This window comes from Heptranchias perlo, chromosome 15 (assembly GCF_035084215.1).
Source record: "Heptranchias perlo isolate sHepPer1 chromosome 15, sHepPer1.hap1, whole genome shotgun sequence".
In the NCBI taxonomy this organism is placed as follows: Eukaryota; Metazoa; Chordata; class Chondrichthyes; order Hexanchiformes; family Hexanchidae; genus Heptranchias; species Heptranchias perlo.
The window spans coordinates 38765414-38783298 of NC_090339.1; the positions used below are offsets into that span (position 1 = coordinate 38765414).

Here is a 17885-nt window from a genome sequence, read left to right on the forward strand (position 1 = left end):
TGTCAAGGGGAGGTGGTGAGACTCTCTCTTGTTGGCAATGGTCATTGCCTGGCACTTGTGAGGCACAAATGTTACTTGACATTTATCAGCCCAAGCCTGGATGTTGTCCAGGTGTTGCTGCATGCAGGCACGGGCTGCTTCATTATCTGAGGGGTTGCGAATGGAGCTGAACACTATGCAATCATCAGCAAACATTCCCCACTGTTAAGACACTGTTATATTATTCTGTTAAGATTCATTGTTCTTCTATATATTACATTTGAGCCAATTAGGTGCAAGTGGGAAAAATAATGTATAATTAAGTGTGACGCTGAGGTTTGACACTGATGCATGACAGAATCACACTAGCTGCAAAACAACACACACACACACACACACACACAATATAAGTCCTGAGCGTTAATCAAATTCCAGATGTCACACTTCAGGAGAGTTATAACTTCTTTAAGATGGCAGTAATTTCATGCTGAGATCAATTACAGGTTATTTGCTGTTGATGAGGGAAATTTGCAGATTAGAGCATGAAATCGCACCTACCAATCTGCAAACACACCTCAACAATAGCGATTAAACTCTAATTGTCCTCAGCATTGTGGTTTTTTTTAAAACAGCAGTAGGTTGTGATTTTATAGGACAGGCCAGATCCACCTTAGCAGAAACATAAAACATTGTGTTACTTGATATAACACCTTGTCCTTATAAAACAGTAGAATATCCAAATTAACAATCAACACAATGGGAGATCCACATATATGCATGACTGAAAATTTCACTTAAGCTAATACACGTGTCAATATGCTTCTCGTTTGATACTTGTAATTCATCACCACAACCACCAGTGTCAGGCTTGTAACCACCAGTACTTCATCCTTGTGTTGCACAGCCCAAAACTCAACTCAAGTTTAAAAGGATAAATGTACAGCTGGTTGTTTTTTCAATCATCGAATGGACATTTTACAAAATTTCCAATGCCTACAAATGTATTTTACTGACTCCTAGCAACATTGTCTACTCTCCCATTTAGTAATTAAAACCCTTTCATTAAACCCTACAATTTAAGGAAACTTTAAATTGAAAGTAATCATAACTGTTTTACAGCCAAGTTGTTAGTTACTTCATTTTTATGCTAATCAACATTGAAGGCACATCTTCAGTCAAAAACAGTATTTCTTTGACATTTTACAAAACTAGTAGAAGATACTAAACAGCAACTGGAGCTTTTTCTTTTTGCATTTACAGTTTTCATACTTCACATCCTGGAATGTCTCTACAATAGAAGCAAGAGGCATTTAATCATTGTCGGAACCTACAGGGGGCATGAAAATCAGCGCGTCATTAAATGTATGCCCATAGGGTCGTAGCCTGTAAATGCCATACATCATGACATGCATATGGTTAGGTGAATCTCCATGAAACGTAATGGCCACATCAGAGCAGCATCCTTCCACAACTTCATTTGGATGATTAGACATCGCCTCCTTGACGAGAGTGTTTACATTTTTTGAGTTAAACAGTTCTTTTCCTTCATTATCTTCTGCATTTTCAGCAAACACTCCTGTGTACTTCATACATACTGCAAGTTCCTTTTCTTCAGACATCTGCCACAGTAAATTCCCCTTTTCTGGGCATTTCACAGGATCATCAAGAACCCGATAGAGCCTTTCTAATGCTTCTATACTTAGGACCACACCTGAAGAGGAATCTACATATTCCAAATCACCAGACTTGAGTGTATGACCAATATAGAAAGGTTGTCCTGGATCTTTATTCAACAAAAAGAACTTAAGATTTTCAATAATTGCAAATGTAGTTGACTGTACCAAGAAGATCCAGTTATAGTCATCTCTGTAGTTTTCATATGCATGCTTGAAGGCTTTTCTGGTCTGGATCCATTTGTCTTCTGTTTCAAGGTTGACTGAGTCGAAGATTTTTATGATTTCCGGGCTGTAAAAGACAGCCTTGTCACAATGTTTGCTCCACGTTTCCACCACAGAGGCCCAATAGCCAATTTCTTTCGGTTTAACCATAATCAAACACAGAACACGGATACTGAGACTGAGCTCCATACGCTTTGCCTCTGGAAGCTTCAGCAGTTCCTCTTTGTCGGGAGCTTTGAGGTGGTGGTGTTCGTGGCTTCGTAGCCTCAATTCCCGGCTCATCTTCGTACTACCGAAAAGGGTGAAGACCAAACAAAACATTCCTCCCAACATCACACCCTTCACGAAGGAACTGCCTTCAGTAATCATCTTTGCCTCTAACGACGAAGGAAAAAATAAAGTAACTTAAAACAGAATGTTTATCAGCATCGACTCGGCTTTAAAATTACAAAAATGAAGTTATACATCATTTGAAAAACAGCTGATTTAAATGGCGGAAGTTAGACGGAAATGAAGTGATTAAAACACCTCCGGCCACCGCCAGCATTTCGGGCGCGCCCAGCGCTGACAGCCCCGGAGAAGGTGGTATGAGTTCTCGCCTCAAGCAGCTCTGGGTCGGTCAGTCACCAGGGCAACAAACTCGGCCGCGCCGCCAGCTATTGACGCTCGCTGAGAACCCAGCCCAGCCCATCCCCCTCACCTCTGGTTCGCGGCAGCACCACTTACACGCGAGACCAGGCTAAACACGACAGCCTTCCACACGTCTACTTCCGGGTCAACCTGGATCTGCTGCGACCCTCCCCCTCCTGGCAACTGAGCCAGTTTGTACCAATGTGATCATTAGACATGTCGGCCATATTTTATATTGATGTGGAGATGCCGGTGATGGACTGGGGTTGACAATTGTAAACAATTTTACAACACCAAGTTATAGTCCAGCAATTTTATTTTAAATTCACAAGCTTTCGGAGACTTCCTCCTTCCTCAGGTAAATGTTTCAGGAGCTCCTTGAAGCCTGCGCATTTATACATATAGAACAATACATGGTGTTTACAGACTGCCCCTGCAACTGCCCGTTGCCAAGGCAATCACCGTGTTCAGACAGAGAGGTGTCACCTGCAGAACCCCCGAATACACATTCAACAAAAAAACAAACAGGGAAAACAAACAGAGAAAAAAAACAGAGAGAGGCAGAAACATCCGGAAGGCAGAGAGAGCCAGCAAATGACCCATTATATTAAAAACAGATAACATTTGTTCGCTGGTGGGGTAACGTGTAGCGTGACATGAACCCAAGATCCCGGTTGAGGCCGTCCTCATGGGTGCGGAACTTGGCTATCAATTTCTGCTCGACGATTTTGCGTTGTCGTGTGTCTCGAAGGCCGCCTTGGAGTACGCTTACCCGAAGGTCGGTGGATGAATGTCCATGACTGCTGAAGTGTTACCCCACCAGCGAACAAATGTTATCTGTTTTTAATATAATGGGTCATTTGCTGGCTCTCTCTGCCTTCCGGATGTTTCTGCCTCTCTCTGTTTTTTTTCTCTGTTTTTTTTCCCTGTTTGTTTTTTTGTTGAATGTGTATTCGGGGGTTCTGCAGGTGACACCTCTCTGTCTGAACACGGTGATTGCCTTGGCAACGGGCAGTACAGGGGCAGTCTGTAAACACCATGTATTGTTCTATATGTATAAATGCGTAGGCTTCAAGGAGCTCCTGAAACATTTACCTGAGGAAGGAGGAAGTCTCCGAAAGCTTGTGAATTTAAAATAAAATTGCTGGACTATAACTTGGTGTTGTAAAATTGTTTACAATATTTTATATTGGCAGAAACAAAATGTATGGAAGGCTGACAGAGACAGAAAGAGTGCAAGCAAAAAAAGAATGCAGGAGAGAACTCGAGAGTGGGAGATATCAGACACACCAAAGGTGCGATGCAATTTTTCTTTATGGTTTGCAGGAAATCAACTGGTATTTATTTGTAGATAAATTAGTTCTCTCGTGGCGCTTCTCACGGACAAAATTTTTAACAAGATATATTTCTTGCTGTAATTATCTCTGTTTCTCTGCCCCACTCTATTCTTTCTGCCTTTCTCTCTATCTTTCAATTTGTCTTCAGTCATTTTCTTTGGCTCACACATTTTCATTTTCTTCCCTTGCCCTTTCTGGCTCCCTCTTTTTGTGAATGACTTTCCCTTGATCTCCCCTCACTGTTTATATGCCTCTCACCCTCTATATTCCTCTCACACATGTTCCTTTACTGATTTATTTAATTTGTGTCTTTTACCTTTCTAAAATTTAAGACACACAGCAAAATAGCACATAAATGTTGAAATTAACTGTTCATATAAAATTTACAGATGTTGAAATGAAGCATTACTGAAAAATTGGGACAACAGACAGGAAGGTTTGTTGACAGGAAGTGCGTGTTCTATGCAAAAACTTAACAAAATAAACACATCACTAAGGAAGTAACCGAGAGAGTTGATGTTGTGTATATGGACTTTCAAAAGGCATTTGATAAAGTACCACATAATAGATTTGTTAGCAAAATTGAATCCCATGGGGTTAAAGGGGCAGTGGCAGCATGGATGCAAAATTGGCTAAGGGACAGAAAGCAGAGAGTAGTTGTGAACGGTTGTTTTTCAGACTGGAGGGAAGTGTACAGTGGTGTCCCCCAGGAGTTGGTGTTGGGACCACTGCTCATTTTGATATATACTAATGACCTGGACTTGGGTATACAGGGCATAATTTCAAAGCTTACAGATGACACAAAACTTGGAAAAGTGGTAAACAGTGAGGAAGGTTGTAACAGACTTCAGGAGGACATAGACAGACTGGTGAAATGGGCAGACACAGCAGATGAAATTTAACGCAGGAAAGTGTGCAGTGATGCATTTTGGTAGGAAGAATGAGGAGAGGCAATATAAATGAAATGGTACAATTTTAAAGAGGGTGCAGGAACAGAGAGACCTGGGGTGTACATACACAAATCTTTGGAGGTGGAAGGACAAGTTGAGAAGGCTGTTAAAAAAGCATATGGAGGTACAGAGTACAAAAGCAAGGAAGTTATGCTAAACCATTATAAATCACTGATTAGGCCCTAGCTGGAGTATTGTGTCCATTTCTGGCACCACACTTTAGGAAGGATGTCTAGGCCTTAGAGAGGCTGCACAGGAAATGTAGTGGAATGGTACTAGGGATGCAGGACTTCAGTTACATGGAGAAGCTATAGAAGCTGGGGTTGTTCTCCTTAAAACAGAGAAGCTTAAGGGGAGATTTAATCGAGGGGTTCAAAATCATGAACAGTTTTGATAGAGTAAATAAGGAGAAACTATTTCCTGTGACAGAAGGGTCAGTAACCAGAGCACATAGATTTAAGATAATTGGTGAAAAAACCAGAGGTGAGATGAGGAGAATTTTTTTTTATGCAGCAAGTTATTATGATCTGGAATGCACTCCCTGAAAGGGTGGTGGAAGCAGATTCAATAATAACTTTCAAAAGGGAATTTGATAAATAGTTCAAGGGCAAAAAGTTTGCAGGGCTATGGGACAAGAGCAGGGGAGTGGGACTAATTAGTTAGCTCTATCAAAGAGCTAGCACAGGCACAGTGGGCCAAATGGCCTCCTTCTGTGCTGTATCATTCTATGATTCGATGAACTCTAACTTTATATTTGTTTAAATAGGTTTGCAGATGGTTTTTCTCTTTTTCATTTTAAATATCATGTTGGAAATAGTAGATTAGAAAGCATCTGAAAAGGGAAAAGATAGGTTAAGGTTTCAGGTGGAGGTCTTTCACCAGAACTTCAACCCTGAAAGTATAACACTAATTTAAAATAAACTAAATCTAAATTATGGTGAGTTTTGCTGGTGTATGTTAATGAAATCTTACTCAAGGGACTCATGGAGTGTTACATTGTGATCCAACTCATTCATGCCACCGTGGAGGCCCAGCATTTCCATAAAATAAGGAGAGGGAAAATCAAAGTGTGGGATGTGCTGTAGGTGGCTACATACAATGTACCATAGGCAGAGGGCTGAATGGTCCATAACCTGGGGAGATGAAAGAACCACAAGAGGAGGAAACAATAAGCATGTTACAAATAATGGAAGTAATTTTCAACCTCACCCCCTGGGCAATAATGTAATGTGTGGTGGAATGGATCGCCCACCACTCGTCGAGTTCCAGAACCGCCAAGTGATCCACTCCATCACATTACTGTACAGGTGGTGAAGTTGAAAACTTCCCCCAATATATTGAAATACTCTAGAAACATTATACCTTGTCAATGGAAATTCCATTGATGTCACAAACATATTACATTACAGGTCATGTGACTGCAGTCCATTGACGTGTGATCACTGACTGGATGTGCTCACACGTCATTTGCTACCAGACTGGTTTAGCACAAGTTGGAGGACAAGTTACTACTTGTAGCAGACCTCATTCTGAGAAAGGTGCCCTAATTTCTAACAATTGCTTGCATTTTTAGTTTATGTACACTTTGTCTTATTGATTAGTTTATTGGTATATCAAAAAGAATAATTGGAGGACTTATGATGGTCAAAGTCTAAAGCAGCTCCTGAAAATCCCCAGAAATTGTGGCTTTACCTTTTGCCCCTGGCACTTAGCTGAGTTACATTGTCCTCGTGAAATTTTTATCAAATTGGAAAGCCTGTAGTAGCTGGGCCCAGCACCATTGAAGACAACATTATATATAGCAGTAGTTCAGCCTCTGCTAACACAACTCTATCATTAGTCTCTGGCTGGAGCCAGCTCCCACGTACCAGTTTTATAATTGATACATTGTCAGAAATTGAGTGCTAAGGAAATATCTCTAACTTTCATATGCAAACATTGAAAGTTATATCAAACATTGCCTATTTGGGGGAAGTGGCACTTGTAGATGCTTGTGGTGATATTGGGCTTTGCTCAATCCCACCAACTGCCACTCTGTACAAAATAGTATATTTACCAAAGTGAAGGTTCATCTATAAATGCTCAGACTATAGCATTCATTACGTAACATAGCCTTCATTTGCCGACTAGGCATACATTTAACTGGAAGTCAGTGTGGTGCCAGAAAAGCAGCTGTCCAAATGGTAGTGAGCTCCAAGCATAAAAAACACCTGTGATTGGGAGCTCCCCCGCTGGTGGGTGGAAAATTGCATGTTACTGCAGAAATTAAAGAGGCAGGCATCATAGTTTGACTAATTTGGAAGATAGCAAGTTTGTTCAAAAAACCAATAGCAGAAACAGAAATACACAACAAGTAGTCCCAGCATTGCTAGAGAGAAAAGACAAGTTAACATTTTGGACAGTTCCCTGTTTCAAAACTGAAAATTGAAAGATAAACAAACAGTTTAATAGAATTGTAAGAAAATAATGAGTTTCGCTGATCTTACACCAAAGTTACATTGGGAGATTGGGAAACCTTGCGGAAATTCTGTTTAACGACCTTTCCAAGTCAGGCAAAATAGGAGAACCCACCATTACTTTCCTTTAATGCAGTGTACAAAGCATATTTGCCACTTACAATTAACTCCCCTCACACTGTCTTAAAGTGCTTTCATAGCATATCATTAATGTTTATTAAGTAGCAAGGTGCACTTTGCACCCCTGCCTTCACCTGCAAGTTTCTTCACTCACATGCTTAGATGCATTCAGCCCAAAAAAATTCACCCATCTAAACTAACTGAATACTGCATGTACAGGTCATCACACTGACCGTGGAAAAGCCACAAGTGTGATAGAAGAAGTTGGTCAAAGGGGAACCACACAGCCATAGCAGAGGATTGGGGCAGGAAACAAATGCAGGGCAGAAGAAATATGAATACGCAAGGGAAAAAGTTGGCCAAAAGGGTCGAGAGAGTGAGTCCTAGGAGCAGGGCAGAAGAAAACAAAACAGCCATAAAAAAGCATCAGACAGAAAGACGCCCTCAAGTGTGCATTGAAAAACATAGACGAAAACAAAACCAGAAAATAAGTGTGGCAGAAGAGGTAGTGAGGACCCCTGTGTGATATTTATTTACAAGCATGGTATCAGCTTCCACATGTGTGCTGACAACACAGTTATCACCACAACTCCAAAACTGTTGCTACCTTTACTGACTGCTTGTCCAACATCAACTCCTGGGTGAGTCAAAATGTCAGCTAAGTATCTCCCCTGCTGCCCTCGTAAGGTAAATCCTCAGTGTCTTGTTTACAGCACTTATACCAGAATGTGACTGTCATGGCCTTTTGGGGCAGCAGTCTTTTACCTAATTTGCATTCTCCACCTCTGAAATGTTGCCTATTTACATCCCTACCTGTCCTCCATCACTGCTGAAACTCTAATTGATGCTTTCATTACCTTAACCTTGCTTTTTTTTTACAATGCTTTCATCGCTGGCTTCCTGACTGCACTCTGCAAAAACCTCAGCTATTCCAGTACTCTGCGGCCCATGTCTCCTCCTGCACATTACTGTCATTACCCTTCATTCTTGCCAGCTACATAATTTCTTCGCATTGCAGGAACCATGGCCACTCTCCTGTGGCTCTGCGAGGTCAGAGTGCAGGAGTGAGGTGGTGCTCTGGAAACCCCTGTCAACAGTGGCCCCCAAAGCTTTTGAGCTTCCACGGCATCTGTGACAGCTGCGACATTGTGTGCAAGCTTGCTGGCAGACTGCCCTGTGCACTTAGCTTTTCCTGGTATATGCCCATCAGACTTTTTCAGTAGCCTGGGCCCTCGATGTCAGCATCAGAGTCCTCTGCAGCAAAGCCAGTATGTGATCTCACCCTCTGGTGATCTGGCACCTGTGACATCCTATCCCCCTTCCCTAGCTCCTGCACATTTGTGACCACGTGACGATCCCTCCTCTAGCCTAGCCTCTAAAATACACGTGGTGCCAGTATCTGAGCTGGTGCTTGCGAGGGTGAGATCGAGTGATGCTACATCTTCAGGAAAGCTGGCCTCCTCTTCCTCCACTGGCAGAAGGGCGGGCACATTTTCAACATCTGAAATTAAAGAGAAGGACAAGGATTAGCTTTTGGTGTGAAGGGGTAGCAGAGAGAGAGAAGTGGCTGGAGAAAGCACCTGCAGTTTGTCATGCAGAGTGTGTAGGGTGAAATAGAAGTAATAAGAGAAAAGGAAGATAACATGTGAAGAAACCATGCACAACGTCTCCTCCTGCCTTGCCAGTTGCTACGGCCATAATTGTGCCCCTGCCCATGAGGGCCAGCACACTTTCTTCGAGGGGGAGAGGATGTGCAGGCGGGCTGTGCCTCCTCTGGTAACAGCTTCCTGTTTGGAGTTGTGCCGATCTTCTCCTGCAAGAAAGAAGGGAGTGTGTTAGTGATAGTCTCGAGGTGTTTAGAAAATATGCCTATCATAGTGGAATAGCTGGTGTGCAGTGTGAAAGATGCGAGGGTTGCAATAGTGTGAGCCTCAGAAGAAGGAGGTGTAGTGAAATGTGATGCAGTAATTGTAGGAGTGTGAAGGAAAGGAGGGGAGAGGAGTATTGTGAGTAGTGAGGCTGGAGGTGATGGAGTTGTGAGCAATATTCCTACCTTGACAACTATTGTGAGGTTACTGAACTTCTGTCAGCATTGCTGCCATGTCCTGGGAGCTAAGCTCCTGGCATTAGCTTGCTCTGCCACCTCTTCCCATCTGGTGACGGCATTGTCGCCTAAAGGGCTTTCTACCTCCTGGGGGGGGGGGGGGGGGAGAATGGTGGGGGGGAGGATCTCACTCCACCTGTCTGCTGCTTGCACCAGGGGCCTCCAAGGCAGCATCAAAGAACCTTGGTGCCTTCTCTGTGTTTTCTGCAGCCATTTCTCTCTTTCCAAGTGTTTACTTCCTTATGCAGCCAGAGTGCACCTCCCCTTTAAGTGGTGTCAGAGGCCTGATATCAGGCTCCACAAACAGGTGTGCAGTCAATGAATAGTGCTGGCTGCGTGCCTGAGTCAAGATAATGATAATGCATGCCTGTTTTTGGGCGCAATCGAATCTCTAGGCCAAGTTGTTGTTTCTAGTATTACGAACAGTAATAATACTGCAAACAAATCATTTGAAAAGGATGTTCCCCATGGGCTCAAAACTATTGCAAAATATACTTTGCTACCTCCCTGAAACTAAACAACCTTGACAGCAGCCATTTTGATACAAGATTGTGTGTATTTACAGAAAAAACACCTTTAATCTGGTTGCAAAGCAATACATTACAAGACCTCTATAAATAACTATAAAAATATTTTAGGCTGACTGTGCTAAAGTCTGCAAAGAGGTCAAGGAAGATGTAAGAACACTAGGATTGATACCCTGACAAGAATATTCATCAAGGGCACCAGACGAATCCGTAACCCATTAATCTTTACTCCTCGTCAAAGAACCACGTGGGATTTACCACCCAGTCCACCCATGAAATGAATGTTGCCTAAATTTAGCTCTTCAAACTGTCTCGCATCAACCAGTTCAGATTATATTAGCGTTTACACTACTAAACCCCCATCAGGATCCACACAAGCTACTGAAGTAACCCTTTCTTGCCAATTATCAAAGAAGTCAGACAACAAAGTCATGAATTAACAATTATTTATTAATCTTAGAATCATAGTTAGCAGCACTTAAACTTAAACATTGAGTATGCAAATAATTAATAGATAGGTTAATTGACGAAATAAATAAGAGGTTACAAAGGCAGTTCAATAATATCACAGTAATTCAACATTAACTGCTTGCTGATTATAAATTTACAGTTGAGATCAGTGTGAGATTGATATAAATTGTTGAGATTCATTTAGGATTAGATTCCTTAGATAGCTGACATATCTATGATAGCATTAAAGATCCCAACCACTGAATAGATTAATGTCCATATCCTTGTAATTAGTAAAGTTTCCGGAACTTTTATGACCTCGGCCTTGTGAGCTGATGTGGATGAACTGTTTGCCTTGCCTTACTCTGGGAGAATGGTATTAGCCTTCTGAGATGTCAGAATAATGAATCTCCACCTTTACAGGTGCTATCCTATACTACTGGGTAAATTCACCTTCTATGCTGGTAGCCATATCTGAACAAGTTGTCTTAAATCTCACATCCCTCGATCTCTGAGAAACTGGTACATTTAAGTGACACGCTTATATCTGTCTGTATCTGGCTGGTATAGCTGTACAATCTTAACTTCTGTAACCTTTTTGTTGAGATGCACTTCTGGTTTTACAGAGACGCCCGTCTATATATACCAGACAAAAAAAACTTCTACTACCAAGACTACTACTAAAACAAGAACTAAAATTAAATTAGGAACTGAGGACAGAAGACTGAACTTTAGTGTCAAAAATACCATCTTGTATATCCTTAATTTTCAAAGAAACCTCCTCAATGATACTTGTGTTAGAAAACTTAAGTCTTTTTGGGGTCAATCACCTCACACAGCCATGTTGGTAAACCTATTGACCTCCAAATTAATGTAGCATTGCTACCTGGGCACGGCAGGTTGCTCATTTATTCCCAAGCTCCTCGGGTCCTTGCTAACAACAGGATATCTTTATGCTCCCCTTAATGAACTAAAATGGGGACTAAAAAAGGAAGTCGGGTGATCAAGTGTTTAGTGGGAATGAGGTCAAAGAAGCAGGAGGTAGGTCACATGGATAAGATAAGCTTGCAGAGGATGGAGGAGATGGGCAAGAATGTAGAGAGAGGCAAGGGTCCAGGGCTAAGGTTGGGATGGGAGTAGGGGGAGGTTTGGCTTAGTGGGCAAGTGGAGAACGTGAAGTAGCAGAGGCAGCTGAACAGATAGTCACTGTCTTGGGAGACAAAGAAATTCATGAGCTCCTCACACGTTGTTGGAGGGGAGGAGGAGGGATCAAGTGAGAAGGGTTTAAGGAGGCATTTGATAGCAGAGAATAGGCAATCTGGTTGTTTTTGACATTATGGACAATCCTGGAGTAGTGAGCAGTTTTGGCAGAGGACTGATAGAGCTTGATGTGGTTGAGCCAGATCTGCTAGATGTGTGCCAGGTATCCTTGAGACTTGAGGGAGGAAAGATAGGGGCTCCACCGGAGGGACTGACTAGAATGGGAGACGGTGAAGGTTTTGCTGGGGACAAGGGCATCAAAGGTGGAGGTGAAGGAGTGGTTGAGCAAATCAAAAGCTGTAGAGTATTATGGCAAATGGAGGGCCAAAAGCTAGGCAGTATGGAATTCGACAGTATAGTTTTAAGTGACTTGGGGGAGAGGTTTTTTCCCGAAGCAGATGCAAAGGAGTGGGATGGAAGGGTGGTAAGGGATAATGAGGAAGTAGTTGGAGATAACCTTGTCACCCATTGAGACCACAGGAGTGGAGAGACCATAGACAATAATGAATAAGGGTAGGAGAGTAAATATGGAGAAGTTTGGAGAGGATAGGAGGGCAGTGAGTTCGAAGGAGAGAGGGCAAAGGGAGCTGAGATGGAGATTGAAATCACCTCGGAAGAGGAGTTACTTAGTACAGAGGCCGAGGGAAGAAAGAAGGAAAGATATTTTGTGGCGAAACTCAGGGCGAGGCTTGGGGGCAGTAGACAATGAGGATTTTAAAGGAGAGATGAGAGGGATAGAACAGATTGAGGTGCTTGAAGGAGTAGAAGGTTACAGTGCAGTAGTGGGGAAGACCAATGTATGACTCTGATGACGTCATGTCTTGGACAGGGTAGGTAGTGGAAGGTATGGCCAGGTGGGGAAGCTTTGGTAAGGGATTTGCCATTATAACAAGTATAACTCAAAACTGTGACACAGGAAGTAAGCTTAATGTGTACAGGAAATGTGTGGCATAAGCAAAACTTTTAATGTATAGTTACTAGTTCTCCTATTGCCTTGCTGATGGGAAATCAGAGAATATAACACTTTATAAAGATATGATAATAGAATGGTGTCGGTAAGTGAAAGGATGTGGTGTTTGGGAGGGGTTGATGTTTTAATAGTTTAGGAGCCTGAGGAAGTGAGATGTATTGTGGGGTAATGAGCAATTTCGGGAAAGTAGAAAAAAGAATTGACAATTGTGAAGTATATTTGAGGTAAAGTACTAAACAAGGTGAAAAGGTACAGAGATGTAGTGAGTAGTTGTGGATATTTTTTTTAAATTTAAGCCCCCTTTTATAAGGGGGAGTTAGGGTGTCATCTTTTATTTTAAAATCAAATAACCACAATCAAATAATTTTATTATACTGATCAAGGATGCACTCCAGTCCCTGCAGTGCCCACCGGTCGTGGAAAGCCTCAAGCGTACCGGCAGACATCGCTTGTTCCTTCTCCAGGGACACCTGGGTGCGGAGAATGCCACGGAAGAGAGGCAGACAGTTGGAGCGACCGTCCCCACGGGCCATGTCTAACCTGGACCTGTAAATGTGGGTAGTTAGTATTTCAGTGAGGTAGTCAGTAATCAAGGTGAGCTTGGTGTCATTGGAAAAATTAGGATTCCATTCCCTCAGCCAGAAATGATGAAAGGAATAAACTGAATTCCATTAACTCAGGTACAAATAATGAAATGTATTGGCTGGATTCCATTTACTTACTCACACGTTATTTAATTAATTGACTGGAATCAATTTAGTCATCAACAAATTATTGTAACAATTCAGTGGAATGAATTTAATGAGGCACAGATTAGAAGGCCACGATAAAGAAGTAGGGCAAAAGGGCTGGGAGTGTGGCCTATGAGCAGGACTGGCTGGACATAGGAAAGAAGGACTGTGGGAGCAACAGTAGTGGGGTCTGAAAATGGTTCCTAGAAAGGCTATGCCCACATAGAAAAAGTGGGGCCAGCTGGATACAGGGCAGATAGACTGCAACAGAAGAGAGTATAGGGCTGAAAGGTGGTTTGGAGCAAGGGAGAAAGACTACGAGCAAGGCAGAAAGGCTGGGGAATCGGGCCCTGAAAATGGTTCAGAGCAGGGCAGATGGGCCATGACTGCAACAGAAGTGGGAGTGGGGCTGACAGGAAGAAGGAAGAGCAATTGGGACCAGCATTTTGATTTGTGGTGGGAGAAGACAGGAATGCAAGTGGTGGTGGGGTGCGGGGAAGAATAGCATAAGGTGGGATCCCAACGGGGAGTCATGATGGGCCTGGAAGCCCAACTTTGGAATGCTGTACTGGGGAGGTCTGGTGGGGAGCCACTGGGTTTTGTGACCTGAAGTTAAATGTCAGAGGCCAGAAGGGGACTAAAGGCTGGAGGGAAATGTGAATAGTTAAAGAATACAAAAGTTTGATTATCTGAAGTTGGACTGAATGGCTAGAAAAAGATAATTTATCTAAGCTTACCTTAAGTGAGGCTGTAGTAGCTGTGCTGGGTGATATGGAGGCTCGACTGCAACACCTGCTGGCTTTATTTTTTTTGGGCCAATGGGGTGATATTGGGTAAGCCCAATGCCAGTATGACAAATATCGTCCACAAGTGTGTTCCCTAGGACAGGTGATGTGGAGATGCCGGTGATGGACTGGGGTTGACAATTGTAAACAATTTTACAGCACCAATTTCCACACTGTTCACCTGATGAAGGAGGAAGCCTCCGAAAGCTTGTGGAATTTAAAATAAATCCCTAGGAACAGGGCATCAATAAAACAAATGGTCCAATCAACTAAATGCATGAGTGAGAATTATGATTCCATTCTCATTGTTTATAAGACAATGGAACATTTCTAGTGAATGGGTATACATGTGATCTCATTCCTAAATATTCCTTGTGCATCACCCCTCCCTTCACATCACCATTGGTGGCTGTGCCTTCAGCTGTCTAGGCCTCACACTGTGAAATTCCCTCCCTAAGCCCCTTTGCTTCTTTACCTTCCTCTTCCTTTATAACCCACTTCTTTGACCATGTTTTTGGTTACTTCTCCTAATGGTTCTTTATTTGGGTTGACATTCATTTTTGTCTGATTATGGCTGTTAAGTATCTTGGGACTTTTTACATTAAAGGTGGTATGTAAATGCAGGTTGTCAAGTAGAGTTCAAGCATGCACAAGTGAACTATTGGAGCAAAAAGGAGAAAGTGGTTGACAGTTCAACTTGTACATACACAATGCAATGGGAATACATAACCAAGTCAAAAGTGTTAAATACATCAAAAGCATAACCTCGACCATGCAGTGGGTGTGAACAAAACAAGACGGGAAAGCAGAAAAAGTGCAAGAAAGCCCAATAGAAAAAGTGCAAGAAAGCCCAATAGAAAAAGCTGGAGAATTGATTTGTATAGTGTAGTGGCACGCTTCTCAGACACAAAGAAACCTGTGAGGCAAAACATTCAGCAACACTTAAAAATAAAATGTAGAAATATGTAAGATTTAATTATATTTTCTGAAATATATTCAGGCTGATTTTCCTAACCTTTGCCCCAGGGAACATCTATGCCCCTAGCTGCACAGATCAGGAAAAAAGAGCAGAGACCCATCTTGCCAGTATCAGTATGGGCTGTTTTCCCTTTTCAATGCAAAGCTCTTTGGAGGTCTTCGTGTTCATGCAGAGCTCTATAGAAATGTAAGTTGCACTGCCATCAGAAAGGCATGATGTGGAGATGCCGGTGATGGACTGGAGTGGACAAATGTAAGGAATCTTACAACACCAGGTTATTGTTGTTATAAACTGGTGTTGTAAGATTCCTTACATCAGAAAGGCAGGAGAGGCAAGATTTGAAAACAATGTTCCTGTTATACGCATTTAAGGGGAAGCTGGATGAGTACGTGAGGGAGAAAGGAATAGGATACATTGGTAGTTAGATGATGTAAGGTGGGAAGAGGCCCGTGTGGAGCATAAACACCGGCATTGACCTGTTGGGCTGAATGGCCTGTTCCTGTGCTGTAAATTATATGTATATAGTCCTTTCCCTACTCTATAATGAACAAATTCCCCACTACACTGCAGTTCTCATCATAAAACAATGTGTCTTCAAAGTTCTCCTTTGCCTTCTCGATTTTGAAAAAAAATAAAACCTCCCTCACTAGAAAAACCAAAACTCTTGCAATTGCAAAACTAGTAATTATTTTGATTTGTGTAAATCTCAATGTTCAATCATGAAAAAAAATCCTCAAAAATCTTGAAATAATTCTATCGGATAAGATGCAGCTAATTCTTAATCATAACTCGTTGTTTTTGCAATGTTTGGCTCCACTTTCAAGTAAATAAAAGGCATTAGAATAGTCATTCTCTTAAGTCTCCGCCCGCGCTGCGAATGGCACAAGAGCCGAGCACATGCCGACCATCGACTCATACGAAAGTGATCGTGCTGGGCCTGGAGATTGAGTGACGGCGATCTGACCAATGATAACCGAACGGCTGCCGTGCTCCCATTGTGACGCCAAAATGCATCGTCATCAATGCAACAGAATTCACCAATCAACGATCGAGAGGCGGGAAAAATACGTCATCTTTTTAAAGTTAGGTTGACGTGCGGATTTTTTTTCTCTCTCCCAGCGTCCTCTCCTCGCGCTCTTCGCGGCTTTCGTTTGTTCGTCAGAAGCGCAGCGGCCTGAGATCGTGAGGTAAAAAAAAATCAAATTAAACTAAAAGCACAATTATAGTTACAATACATAACGCATCATTTTCCTACAGTGTGTGCAAAAATGTTTAAAATCTTATAAAGAATTACGCAAAAAAAAAAGGTCTCACCGAAAAGAATTGAGCGGTGGCGGGATTTTTTTTTCTTCTTCCGTTTTGTTTCCGTTAAATTTTCAGATTTAAGATTTATTTTTGAATCTCAGAATCATGCAAGATCACATCCAGAAATCCGGCGGCAGGAGCCGCACCGACAACAGCAGCCCGCGTAAGAGGGAATACCGCCAGGATCAAGGCGGGCCCGGAGCCGCCAACAACCACCATCACCAGCACCAGTCCGCCTCCAGACATGGCGACCGGTCCCCAGCTGGGCCCGGAATCACCGTCGACATGACCAATTTCCGCAAACCCGGCGAGAAGACCTACACGCAGCGCTGCCGCCTGTTCGTAGGCAATCTGCCCAACGATGTGACCGACGATGAATTCAAGAAGATGTTCGACAAATACGGAGAGCCGTCCGAGATCTTCATCAACAAGGATAAAGGGTTCGGCTTCATCAGGCTGGTGAGTGCGGGCTCCTGTGCCTCCTCGGTCTTTGTTCTCTGCCCCTCCCCCACATATTTAACAGCTATTTCCACGAGACTCTCGTTACATAAACTTACGCAAACCGATACGGAAATAAATGTTAGGATTGGCCAAGATTGGAGTATTGTTGCATTTTTAAATAGTTACCTAAAAATAAATGATTGGGGCAGGGGGAGTACTAAAAATCTGAATGCAGGAAATAATACAACCAGCTTACGTAAAGGGAAAAGTTACAGGATTTTAACACAAAATATTCTATCAGAATGGGATTCTGGCGACGGTCTTTACCCAAAAGGCTATTGGTGTCCCGAAGGCCCGAAATGTTATCCTCTTTTTCCCTCCAGAGTGCTGGTTGATGCGTTGCGAATTTTTTTTAAAGCATTTTCTGCTGTTATAACTGGTTAATTTGTATTAGTCGAAGAGAGGGTCTGTTTGTACATACGAAAAAAGCAAAATCTCAGATCAACTGATTTTTTTGGAAATGATAAGCATAGCTCCTTGTCGCAGTATTTTCAAAGTTGGAGGGTATGCCTGTTTCAATTTTCTAAACGTTAACCTGACCCTTCGAGTTTGTATTTTTTAAAAGCTGAAAAATTAGGCAATATTAATTATTCCAATATATGAACTTGATTTCTGTTTTTGAAAGTTTCCGATGTAAACTGCATGCCATTGTATGGCTGAGACTTGAAACCAAGACCCCATTTGCCTGTTCCCTGGCCTTATTTGATGAAGCTTGGGAGTTAGGACCAAAATTCTTCGCTCAACATTTCCACCAAAAACATTAACTAATTGTTTATTTCGTACCTGTTTGTGAGGTCTTCTGTACACAGATTATCTGGCAGATTATCCACATAAGTTTCTTGCTTCATAAGTCATTCATTGTATGTGAAGTGTATTGGGACATTTGAGATGTGATAAAACTTT

General features: G+C 42.3%; 2 protein-coding genes and 1 long non-coding RNA gene across 6 annotated transcripts in view; 1 reads left to right on the plus strand and 2 right to left on the minus strand.

The window, feature by feature from the left end:
* Positions 1–962: 962 nt before the first annotated feature.
* Positions 963–2666, minus strand: c1galt1c1 (C1GALT1-specific chaperone 1). Of its 3 annotated transcripts, none has more exons than XM_067997102.1 (2): positions 2578–2666; positions 963–2254 (listed from the first exon to the last, which is right to left on the minus strand). In XM_067997102.1, the coding sequence occupies exon 2, from the start codon at positions 2244–2246 to the stop codon at positions 1290–1292; it is 957 nt and encodes a 318-aa protein (XP_067853203.1). In that variant the 5' UTR covers positions 2247–2254; positions 2578–2666; the 3' UTR covers positions 963–1289. The 3 variants fall into 3 exon arrangements, with proteins under 3 accessions (XP_067853203.1, XP_067853204.1, XP_067853202.1); XM_067997103.1 differs by having other exon boundaries at positions 2604–2619; XM_067997101.1 differs by lacking the exon at positions 2578–2666 and adding an exon at positions 2406–2569.
* Positions 2667–14708: 12042 nt separating this feature from the next.
* Positions 14709–16979, minus strand: LOC137333026 (uncharacterized). Its single transcript, XR_010965781.1, has 2 exons — positions 16491–16979; positions 14709–16350 (listed from the first exon to the last, which is right to left on the minus strand). It is a non-coding gene; the product is annotated as an uncharacterized lncRNA (long non-coding RNA).
* The window catches only part of LOC137333024 (non-POU domain-containing octamer-binding protein-like), a 44949-nt gene continuing 43320 nt past the window's right edge, over positions 16257–17885 (plus strand). The window contains exons 1-2 of one of the 2 annotated variants that reach the window (XM_067997105.1): positions 16257–16363; positions 16583–16940. In XM_067997105.1, coding sequence (XP_067853206.1) covers positions 16587–16940 — 354 coding nt within the window. In that variant the 5' untranslated portion in view covers positions 16257–16363; positions 16583–16586. The remainder of the gene's footprint in view (positions 16364–16582; positions 16941–17885) is intronic. The other variant, XM_067997104.1, reaches the window with a different exon arrangement.